Source organism: Patella vulgata, chromosome 1 (assembly GCF_932274485.2).
Source record: "Patella vulgata chromosome 1, xgPatVulg1.2, whole genome shotgun sequence".
Taxonomy (NCBI): domain Eukaryota; kingdom Metazoa; phylum Mollusca; class Gastropoda; family Patellidae; genus Patella; species Patella vulgata.
Window position 1 is genome coordinate 47650940 of NC_065879.2, and position 12314 is coordinate 47663253.

At 33.2% G+C, this 12314-nt stretch overlaps 1 protein-coding gene across 3 annotated transcripts in view; it reads left to right on the forward strand.

Annotated features, from left to right (window-relative positions):
- LOC126807773 (transcriptional coactivator YAP1) overlaps positions 1 to 11982 on the forward strand; it is a 94967-nt gene extending 82985 nt beyond the window's left edge. For all 3 annotated transcript variants that reach the window (XM_050532570.2, XM_050532580.2, XM_050532591.2), the window contains exons 6-7: positions 1986 to 2098; positions 9163 to 11982. In XM_050532570.2, coding sequence (XP_050388527.1) covers positions 1986 to 2098; positions 9163 to 9246 — 197 coding nt within the window. In that variant the 3' untranslated portion in view covers positions 9247 to 11982. The remainder of the gene's footprint in view (positions 1 to 1985; positions 2099 to 9162) is intronic.
- Positions 11983 to 12314: the final 332 nt, after the last annotated feature.

A 12314-nucleotide genomic window follows, 5' to 3' on the forward strand; every position in this document is an offset into this window, starting at 1 on the left:
ATGCATAGATCGCCCTCATTTCTCAGCCAATCAACGCTGGGAATCTTATTGCCATGTACGGTTCCATGCACTACGGGCGTAATAACTGAGGTTAAACTTTGGCGCGAAAATTGCATGGGATTCATGGACATGAATATCAAATACACTTGATCATACGCAGAGTTCCTGATGCCGTTTGGTGAGTGATTAAACTGTCAATGCAATTGTAAAATACTTTTATTATAAAGAAGATAACCTAATAGTATCACAAAAGTTTATTCCTTGAATAATTTATATTCAGATTTCATATCGAGTCAATTAAGTGTTGTTTAAACGCCAGTCAACAAATAATATGAGGCTACCTGATTACAAAAACACCGGTGAGCAATAATTATTGGGTAAATAATAATTATAAACAACTGATGAGTAAAACTTAATTATTTTATACAATTAATATGTGTGTGTTTACGATTCTACCATTCGTGGATACTACGCACACGTTCCACCTAGAGTGATGTCTTTGACCTGGCTGACGCAAAAAAGATAATTACCTAATCAGCATTCTTAATCCCACTAACAATCACTGCTAACACTGATGTAAATTAATTTATGACCCCAAGTCTTTATAACTTTATTCGGATTGCCATATTATTATCAATACACAAAAATAGTTAGATGACCCTTCTCAATCTGTCTGTTATTCCATTTAGATGGTTACCAACAAAATTTATTTGTATTGTTAATTCTAACGTATAAGCTTATTGAGATATTTTTTCGTATTTCAATTTTTGGGTCTATTTCAGAGTAATAATGTCAAATCCGCCGTACGATGATAACGGATCGTCATTTAAAAATCGCTTTTCAATCATGTTTGACTTTTATGATACATTTTGCATGACCGCATCTTTTTATTCCTGAACTCTTTTAAATTAGAACCACAATACTCTTTTAACGAAAATGTATCTCGATATGATTGGACTGCACACGATGTTAGAGGGTATTAAAATTGCTGTCGTGAGAAACGAGAGCGACCGTATATTATGAAACAAATTCTAAATTGGATCTTAAATAAAAATGAATTGCAAAACAAATTATTCTGTAGTCAATTGTTTTATTTAATTAGGGGGATTAAGGAATCAGTCAGGCATTAATGAATACACACGCCGGCTGTATGTAGGTAATTAAGGAATAAACATTCCGAATATGCATTCGGTCACTGGCGTCTGAGGGGATTAAGAGTGTTTTCGATAATTGTCAAAGTCGTTTTTACGAGAGGTCTATTTTTACGACTTTGAGTGAAGATAACTGAATTAATTTCAATCAGATTGGTGTGAACTTGCCGTAAAGTTGATATAGTAACCATCAATTGGCTACACGTATCGAAAAGTCCCCAAGCCCATCTTATGTGCACTTTATGAATTATTATGATGGTGTCATGTGCTAGGTTGTTTTTGTTAGTCATGAAAAATAGAAGATGCATTTGGCGCTACATCATTGTCGAATACAACAGAACATCTAAAATTTGTTAACTATGTGAACACATTGAAAAAAATGGCATAAGGTGATCTAGAAAGAATTGTTTGTAAAATACTGAAAATGTGATTAAGTGCTGCTAAGTGTATTTGTAAGCTTTGTCAAACAGTGCACGAGTTTTCCCTTGTGTCTTACACTACAGCATAGCCTACAGGTTCTATAGACTCTTTTCGATTCCCCGGTTGTACATGACAAGGAGTAGGGTCGCCTGTCCAGCCTCGTGGGTTTACTCCGGGTCCTCTGGTTTCCTCCCACTACTAAAGACCCCTTCACACAAGCAAATTATTGAAATAAAATTGAACCATATATTAGTCTTGAAATGACCTCTCTCTCTCTCGACTTTTTCCAAAATATAGCCTTTGGGTTTCAATGTTTCAGCCAGTTTACATCATAAAACTAGAACAAAATGCCATTATACGAGTTCTACATGCCTGTTACCTGGAATGAAAATAACATATTATTTATTATTGTAGGACCCAAAATGCAAGGTCAAAGTGAATTTGGTAATATGGACATATCTAATGTTGGCAGCGGAGATGGTGGTGATAGCAATATGGAAAGTGAGGATTTGGTGCCTAGTTTAAATGTAAGTTCACACCAAGAATCTGAAAAAAAAGATTCCTAAAGTGACGTTAAAAAAAGGCAATTAGTTATGGACTGTAGTAAAGAGTAACAAAAAGGATGCAGCCAATATTATACTCACGGTAATTCCTGCAAAGAATAGTTATGTGAGACAATTAGAGGACACCAGTTCGAAACATACAAAAAGTATAACAAGAGATGGATAGAGAATAAGCTAAACAAAAAGAGATTTTTCGTAACATCAAGGGCCATAATGCAGGAAGGTACGATCAGATATCGAAAGCAACCAAGATCTTTGGGTTAAAATAAACATGCATTTCAAGTTTCATCAAAATCGGGTGAAAATTGTGACCTCTAGAGAGTCCACAGCCTTGATATACCATATTTTTACACTATTAGCGTACGAGGGGCGGCCATTTTGTCCGCCATTTTTGGTCCGATTTTCACAAAATTCAAACTCAACCGTTGTTAAGGTGTAATGGTGATATATTCAAACATTTTTTTAAATCAGAATAATATTGTGACTTCCATAGGGTCCACAAGCTACCGTCCGATATGCGCAAATATCGAAAGGAACCAAGATCTTTGGGTTATAAACTTACATTTTAAATTCCAACATAATCAGATAAAAAAAAGGAGATATCACATTCAGGGATGTGCCTACTATTACAATTACCGGGCGGCACCGCCCGGCACCAATATTGTCCGCCTGGCAAAAATATCTTGAAGTAGATTTCCGCCCACCTCCATTTTTTTATAAATAAAGATAATCTAAATTGGTAAAAGCGTTTTTATTTGTTGCTTTTAACCTCATAAATTGAATTAAAAAATTTTGACTCGTGTCAAACTGACCTCGTATCATAGACATCTAAATATAACGTTCGTTTGCGACGAAATATATTACTTTCGATTTCTTATTTGAGTTATCTGATATTTAGACTCTTTTAACTGGTCACATCAGCGCAATGTAACTAGCAAGACTGGTTAAACAAGCCTACTGCACCGTTATTGTTTAAAAATAGCACTAGCAGATGACTATTTTTGCTATTTAAACTATTTTTATAGATTCGTGCAATTCTATAATCCGTATCCACGTAAATTCCACCAAATATAAGTATCATGGTACCCAACATTGCTTTTTAAATGAATTTGCCATTGAGGTGTTGAATTCCGATTATAAAATATTCGTAATACTGTAACCTAATTTGATTATCAAAAGACGATTTCACGTGCATGACATTATATTACATGAACTTCGTGCGGCAGACATGTAACGCCCCCTGGAATTCCTTTCTAACGTCACGTCTTTATTTACGTTAAAATTATATTATATTAATTTATATGATATATTTTCCCGACCTAATTATTTGATTTGATCATATTTTCCAATAAATTATTCATAGCCGTTATTTCTGGAAATTGTTTTGAACTTTTTAAATGATTAAATAAACCAGTCAACGAGCTGTGTGCATCTCCATTCCATTCCCAGCATGTGACGTTAAGGTAGAATTAGGTCAGATGACTTGGGGGAATACGTGTTTTATTTATTGAGATATAAATACTTCATAATGCTATAAACTAGTGACAAACAGGTGAAAACATGCGTAGATGGTCAGTGTGAAATTCATAATTGTTATAAAATTGGCTGCTAGTGCTACCTGACTTCCAACCCTTTGAGTAGGCGTATGACAATGGACGTAGTATACGTTCCATGGTACGACTGAATGAATGCCGACTTGTGTTTTCGATAGAAAAATACAGTCATGAGAACTCAGGAAAGAAACAAAACAATAATTAATAAATTCCTATTTTTGATTATGCTGTGGATTACACAGGTATACAACGGTGGTTTCAGTGTCAACATTGCCAGGCAACGAAACATACGCCCACAGCAACTATATCGTCTGGGCAGTCAACAAGAATTGTCGCATATTTTTACTTTTTTCGGTAATGAAACATTCAAATCTGATTAAGAGTAACAACTCATTAAGTAATTATCAGAAAACCATTAGAATTTGTTTGGTTTTTAAAAAGTTCTGCCCCGTGCTAACATTTGGTATACAAAACGTTTAACATCATGGATTTAGCTGTTCCAGTCATAAAGATTCAATCAATCTGAAGTCAATCGGATGATAACTTTAGCCTCTAGAGCGTCACAAGATTTTTCAAAGTGATCAAGGGCCATAACTCTGGCAGCTATTATCAGAAATCGTTGAAAATAAATATGATTCTTTATCTCATGGCCTCAAACACTGTGTATAAATTTAAAGTCGATCGGATATTAACTTTATCCTCTAGAGCGTCCACAAGATTTTTCAAAGTGATCAAGGGCCATAACTCCAGCAGTAATTATAGGAAATCGATGAAAATCAATAGGCTTCTTCGTCTCATAACCTTAAATACTGTGTATAAATGTAAAGTCAATCGGATATTAACTTTGACCTTCTAGAGTGTCCACAAGATTTTTCGAAGTGATCAAGGCCCATAACATAGGCAGTTATTATCGAAAATCGTTGAAAATCAATAGGCTTCTTCGTCTCATGACCTTAAACACTGTGTATAAATTATAAAGTCAATCGGATATTAACTTTGTCCTTTAGAGCGTCAACAAGATATTTTGAAGTGATCAAGGGCCATACCTCTGGCAGTAATTATCGGAAATCGCTGAAAATCAATAGGCGGACGGATGGGGCTGACAACAATATACGACCACATTTCAATGTGGGCGTATAAAAAGCAGTTAATGCATCACTGTTCTGAATAATTTTGTGCTTACATTCGAACTGATAATACACCAAATTGCATTTGAAATTACGATAGGCCTTCTGGTTAGGCCCCGATGAACCATCCAATCAAAAATCAGGGTTTTCCTTATACCCAAATAAACAAATGAAAAACTTTTTTTTACCAAGAACTTTGTCCTGTATAGTATAGCATTCAGGAGTTTTCATAACTCGAGATATGGGAGCTTGAAAATTGACACAAATTTTCAAAAATAGCTTTTGGAGAACTTTAACTGAAAAATTACAACAAAGTACATGGTTACCCATAGGTTATTTGGTTGGTTCTTGTTAACTGCTATGAGTAGAGATGAAAAAATAGTGAAAAACCTGTGGGATACCTTTGGCTTACCAAAGTGTCGTGGCTCAAAAGTACCCGAAAATGAATTTTCGAGCTTTTTCAATGGTCATTTTCTCCAAAAGCCATGGGTATCCCATAATTTTCTTTTGTGATATTGCAAGATTACCTACATAATGTCTCTAAAACACAATAACATTCATGGGACACTAAAGGCTTTTGGATATATTTCAATTCAAAAATAAATTTTGTAGCCCCATAATGGCTGATGCCCTGCGTTTATAAAAAAAACAAAACACTAAAATTAAACCTAAAACATAAAAATATTATTTTTTAAGGAGAAACCTATGGGATATTGACCCACTCCTTTAAAAAACAAATCTTTTGTAACATGTTTTTACCAAAAAAAAAAACCTTTGACCTTGAACTTGACCCTGTGGTCCATGTGACCTTGATGACCTTTTATTAAAAATTTAGCCCTACATAATATCAAAAATTGAAGGCATAATTTTTATTTATTTGTCTGTAAAATCAAGGACATTTCAATAGGAGAAACTTACTTGAATATTGACCTACTTCGTTAATAATTAATATTTTATATTTTATTACAACGTGGGTTTTTTAATTTTAGCTTATAAGGCTAGTCTCTGGATCCACTCAGATGATTTCATATTTATACTTTTGCCGTTTATTGCTTGCAATGTCTGTGGGTTTGTCTAGTGGATTTCTGTTTGGGTGTGGCATGGTCCTCCTACGTTTTCTATAAGGTAAAATGGGGTGACTGACTTTGACATGCTTGTTGTTTTGTCAATTTGGAAAATTGTCAGCGCCAATTAGTCATATTATGTTTGTATGGCATGATGACCCATTATCTATGGAACTATGGAAGAATAACGTTGCCAATATTATTTCAGTGTTACCAGTGCAAAATGCAAATGTCAGCAGTTCAAAATAACTATTTTAGTTTTACTATTTGCAATTTCTATTGCTCCACACAATACCAATGTCACAGTGTTGAAATTCAGAATACACTTTTCAATAATACAAAATACGGTATAATACTTATTTTGCACATTTACACTTCTCGATTCTGCATTTTGCATTATAGACAAATGCCTTTATACTGAATCTCATTCGCACACGGAAAAAAGCCTGGACTAGGACAGAAATTAATAATTTACGCGATCAATCTACAAGGTCAAGGTACATGGGGGTCGAGATCAAGCAGGCATACAATAAGCCACCCATACTCCTCGCAGTGTTTTGTTTGGTTAGAGCTAATCCCACTTAACACTGCTGTAATGGAAGCAAATTTCTGTTCCAAATTATGACTGGTCAATTGTCCGATTAACAACCAATAGCTAACTGTGTTACAATATCATTACACTTTAAACAGAGCTCCAAATTGGACCAAATATGTTTACATAACATCACGTCATAACTCACGATTTTATTTATGCTCAATTAACCAGTGTATCACAGAATATTGCAGAAAAACAAATTGCGTGACAAACGAGGCTATCAACACAGATACAATGTAAACAATACTGTTTGGAGACGAACAATACATTCACCATTTTTAATACCTTAAATCACTGTCCAAAGTTTTAGGGAAGACCCAGATTAAACGACCGGCTGTCAAGTTGCTGTACTTGAGATAGATTTGATTGAACAGGAAGAACAGGCACACTCAAGTATCAGAAGCCAATCCAGCAATGGGCAAAGAGGGATTTCTCGGGCCATTGCTTCAGGAATATGTAAGTCACCACCATACAATAAGTCTACTTGCCATGCAATAAGGGCAAGTCAAGCTAGCATTTATTAAATGACCATGACTTCAATGAAGTCATGCTCCCAGTATAGGGGGGTGGATGGCTGAATGGTTAGCGTGCGCGCGCTGTATCATAAAGTCTGTCATTGAGTCGACTGGCGTGATTTCGAATCCCCGGTTGTACGTGACAAGGAGTAGGGTCGCCTGTCCAACCTCGTGGGTTTTCTCCGGGTCCTCCGGTTTCCTCCCACTGCTAAAGACCCCTACGCGCAAGCGAATTATTGAAATAAAATTAAACCATATGTTAGTCCCGAAATGACCTAGTTTGTGTCGAGTGGACTAGACGTTAAACCCCATCTCTCTCTCTCTCTCTCGCTCCCAGTATAGCTAATCCGCCTCTATTATAGTATAAGCCCTGTTTTTTTACTTCATACCACCCCTTCACTTCAACTTTAATCTTTTTTTCAAGGTATGTAAATATAAATGCGCCAGAAAATTATTTACATACCTGCTTTTTAGTGAAAAGGAACACAATATATTTGCCCCGCAGGTATTTTACCCCGTCATTTAATAAGAGTTTCGTACCACCCAACTTTGACTTTGAGCACCAGCGCTATGGCCTACTCTTATATTGAATTCCAGCGGAACTTTTATGTGCACACCAATGTGTACACAGGACCTGTTTTTTTATACCATCCGAATGACTAGACAGCTGCCCTCTGTTACATGGAAAGTCAGCTTATTGTATGATTGGTGACTTTATTGTATGCCAGTCTGATCTCGGCCTCCATCTACTGACCTTGACCTTAAATTATTAGTTTCCGTCTTAATCCAGACTTCTTTCTGTATTCAAATGAGATTCCATATAAGGCATTTGTCTATAATTCAAAATGCAGAATGGAGACGTGTAATGTGCAAAATAACAATTATACCGTATTTTGTATTATTGAAAAGTGTATTCTGAATTTTAACACTGACATTGGTATTGTGGAGCAATAGAAATTGCAAATTGTAAAACTAAAATAGTTATTTTGAACTGCTGACATTTGCATTTTGCACTGGTAACATTGAAATAATATTGGCAACGTTATTCTTCCATAGTTCCATAGATAATGGGTCATTATGCCATACAAACATAATATGACTAATTGGCGCTGACAATTTTCCAAATTGACATTAAAACAACAAGCATGTCAAAGTCAGTCACCCCGTTTTACCTTATAGTAAATGTAGGAGGTCCATGCCACACACAAACAGAAACCCACAGACATTGCAAGCATAAAATGGCAAAAGTATAAATATGAAATCAACTGAGTGGATCCAGAGACTAGCCTTATTGAAATGGTCCTTGATTTTACAGACAAATAATTAAAATTATGCCTTCAATTTTTGATATTGTGTAGGGCTAACTTTTTAATAAAAGGTCATGTGGACCACAGGGTCAAGTTCAAGGTCAAAGTAAAGTTTTTTTTGGTAAAAACATGTTACAAAAGATTAATTTTTTAAAGGAGTGGGTCAATATCCCATAGGTTTCTCCTTAAAAAATAATATTTTTATGTTTTAGGTTTAATTTTAGTGTTTTTTGGGGTTTTTTTTATAAACGCGGGGCATCAGCCATTATGGGTTCACAAAAAGTGTTAAAATGGACACAAAAATTATTTTTGAATTGAAATATATCCAAAAGCCTTTAGTGTCCCATGAATGTTTTTGTGTTTTAGAGACATTATGTAGGTAATCTTGCAATATCACAAAAGAAAATTATGGGATACCTATGGCTTTTGGAGAAAATGACCATTGAAAAAGCTCGAAAATTCATTTTCGCGTACTTTTGAGCCACGACACTTTGGTAAGCCAAAGGTATCCCACAGGTTTTTCACTATTTTTCATCTCTACTCCTAGCAGTTAACAAGAACCAACCAAATAACCTATGGGTAACCATGTACTTTGTTGTAATTTTTCAGTTAAAGTTCTCCAAAAGCTATTTTTGAAAATTTGTGTCAATTTTCAAGCTCCCATATATCGGCAACCGACAAAAAATAATGATTTTTTTATTTAGAAATGTGATAGTAGTACTTAGTACTAAATGGTACATAATGTTGAAAAATTAAAGAATTTGAAGGTGGTCACTTAAGGGCCTTGCCTGAATCTTACAGAAAGTGGCTCTTAAACTAATAAAATATTATTGTCTTTTCATATTAATTAAAACTTATTATTTTCAGGAAGCTATCAGTAATGATTTATTAAAAGATGTGGAAAATGTTCTTCAGTCTAATAAAATGGACAATTTATTAACATGGTTATGAGAATGGCACCAAAAGGAAAGTCATGATGGAACAGCGATATATAAATTTTTATTCAACTCTAGTTATCACGTCCATATATTATTAATTCCATATTGTGAAATATATATAAAGATGTAGTTTTATATAAATTCAACATAAAAAAACCGAAATATATATATATATATATATATATATATATACATATATATATATCAGGGAAAAAAGCTCAAAGTACTAGTTTCATAGAATATTTTGTATTTTTGAATATAAAAAATCCTGAAAAAAATGTGATCGCAAGAATATTAAATATATCAATTTTTTTGTTGAAAAAAAAAAAAAAAAAATGTCATTACCTATTTCTAATATTTCTATTCTGTCTTTGTGAATTTGAAAAGGGAAATTCTTGAGTTGGTTTGGGATTTTTTTCAGTGCTTTTTTTCTTCAGAACTTTATTCCAAATTTTGGTACTGAAAATTAAAATGGCTACCTCTATGGCTCCTAGTGCTTTATTTAAATATCAAAATCAAAATTTGTTTGAAGAACTACGGCAAAGCCCAGTTCTCTTTAAAGATAGTAGTCAGTGATTAGATGTTTTTATTTGTGCTATGTTTATCATTTGTTACTACCTCGATGACTGAAATTCACCACACCCCAATAAAGATAATCCTTTATTTCATTCATATCACATCATTCAATAGTGGTTGAATCATTTCATTAATTCTCATTCGATCATTTTAATCAGTCAAGTAATGAATTTATTTTAAGCAATCTTTACCAAATTTTCAACTAATCAAAAAACTGTGGTCAAGCATGTCTGAATTGGCTTTTGTAGGGCTTTAGTTGTGAGGTAGCCATTTTAAATAGTGCTATTTTTTCTGTTTGTTTCTTGTGTAGTAACTCCAATACCCCTATCTTTGTCCAGTATACTAAACGTTTCAACTTTGTACTATTAATTATTCAACTTACATATTCTGAGGTTTTTAAAGCATGTATTGAAGAGGTTACGATTGTATTTAAAGAGTTATTTACATCTCCTGAGAGTTCGACTAAGTATGATTTATTGGTTTTATATTCTAGATTGTACAGATGCTAGCATTCAGATTTAAATGAAAAAAAACAACAAAAAAAACCTTAAATTTTTATTCAATCTTTATGTATATCCATAGATAATTTAAATCAGAGTTCATATTTAACATATTATTTGGTATTCAGTTTTTATGTGGCCTTTAATTGTAAAAGGTAATTTAATATACAAAAATCTTGGACTAATCTTCAGTTTGAAGAGACCTCCCTAGAGTTTTGGGAAAAAAAAAAGATAATACATCCATATATTAGTCTGTGTAGACTGACATTTGTAACTATTATAATCATGTAAAGGAGCGGTTTTCAATTATTTTATTTGAAATATTTGAAAAATGTTTCAACATGTTTATCAGGCTTTGAAATCTTGCACCTTTTATCATAAATATCCCCCTTCATGATCTTTGGATTTCTAAATTCTTCTGAAATTGGAATAGTTCTTTAAGACGATGAGCTTGCTCTGATTTATTTTCTTGTTTTAAATTTTTAATTACTTAAACCCGATATAAAAAAAGACCCTGTTTTTATTTTTTATGAATTTTTAATTGTTATATTATTGTCTTAATGTAATGATTTGGTAGATTGATATATCTCCCATTAATAGTTTAATACTAAGTATATATATTTATTTTTACGGCTCTAATGAAATGAGGTACTGTTTCTTTCCCTGATTATTATTATTATTGTTGTTGAAATCATATTATATGGTTAAAATTTTACAAAGATACTTTGTAAATTAATCTGGAGTTGCTTCAGACCGTTTTCTACGTTCTTCAGATTGTGATCAGAAGATCGATAATATTGCCTTTCTTGTTGTATCAGACAAACTGAGAAAGTTGCTGCTGCCAAAATTTGATGTGTATTGCCAAGAGCAACTAGAAAACATTCCATATTAACACAAAATGTCCATTTCTGGTCATTTGACCACCATTATTGAATCTTGACGTCATTAATGACATAAGTTCAGCTCTGATGAAACTTGCTGCTAAAACAAAGCTAAATAATTAACCACATTTAAACCTAGATTCAACTGCAAATAAACCGAAGCGTTAAAGCAAATGTATAGCCTGTTTTTCTCTTCAATTCTAGTTGTCCAGAATTAGAAAAGGTATTTATTACGTAAACTATATTATTCTAGTATTACATATTAACTTTATAACATATAAAATAAATGTTGTCATTAATACAACTAATCTTATCAATAATGTAGTACTCTTAAAGGATAGTCATCCATTATGGATTTAATTTAAATAATATATACCTTATCATTATAATGTATTCTATATGATGCATGCTTTCGAAGGCCAGTGTGACTGAAAAAGAGAAAAGTATAAAAAATATTTTCGTGGTTGAGTTATTTAACCTATACAGAGTCTATATAATGTTTGCGGTATTTTTTAGTGTGCAGAATTCAGCACAAAAACAAATTGTTATTTTTCTGCATTCTTATAAATGGTATTAATTTTTATATCATAAATATAACCAGAAATGGTTAAAGTATTTTTAGACGTTACATTGTATATAGTTTGTTACATTACATGTACATAGATCTCAACAAACAAAACAAAAGAAATTTAAATTCATCATTAAATCATAGTCAATAAATAACCATTAATTTTTATTACCATTACTATAATACAGTCGTGTAGAAAAAAAAAAAAAAAATTTATAAAATAATTTTGTTGTTGTTACTTTGATAGAGAAAAATAGGGTTTAACATCCACTCAACACAAACTGTCATTTATGGACTAACATAATATGTTACAATTTTTAATTCACTTGCACTATGAACCTTCAGCAGTGGGAAGAACCCAGAGCAGCACAAGGTTGGACAAGTGACCGTGCTCCTTGTCACCTACACCATTGGGATGGAAACCATGCCACTTGACTCTATAACCCTGTTTACACTTGGCCGCGTTACATTTCCAGAAATTGGCCCGTTTACATTACCGGTCTCAGAACCGTGCCAGGCACGCCAAATGTTGAACTCCTCACAGAAAAGTTAATTT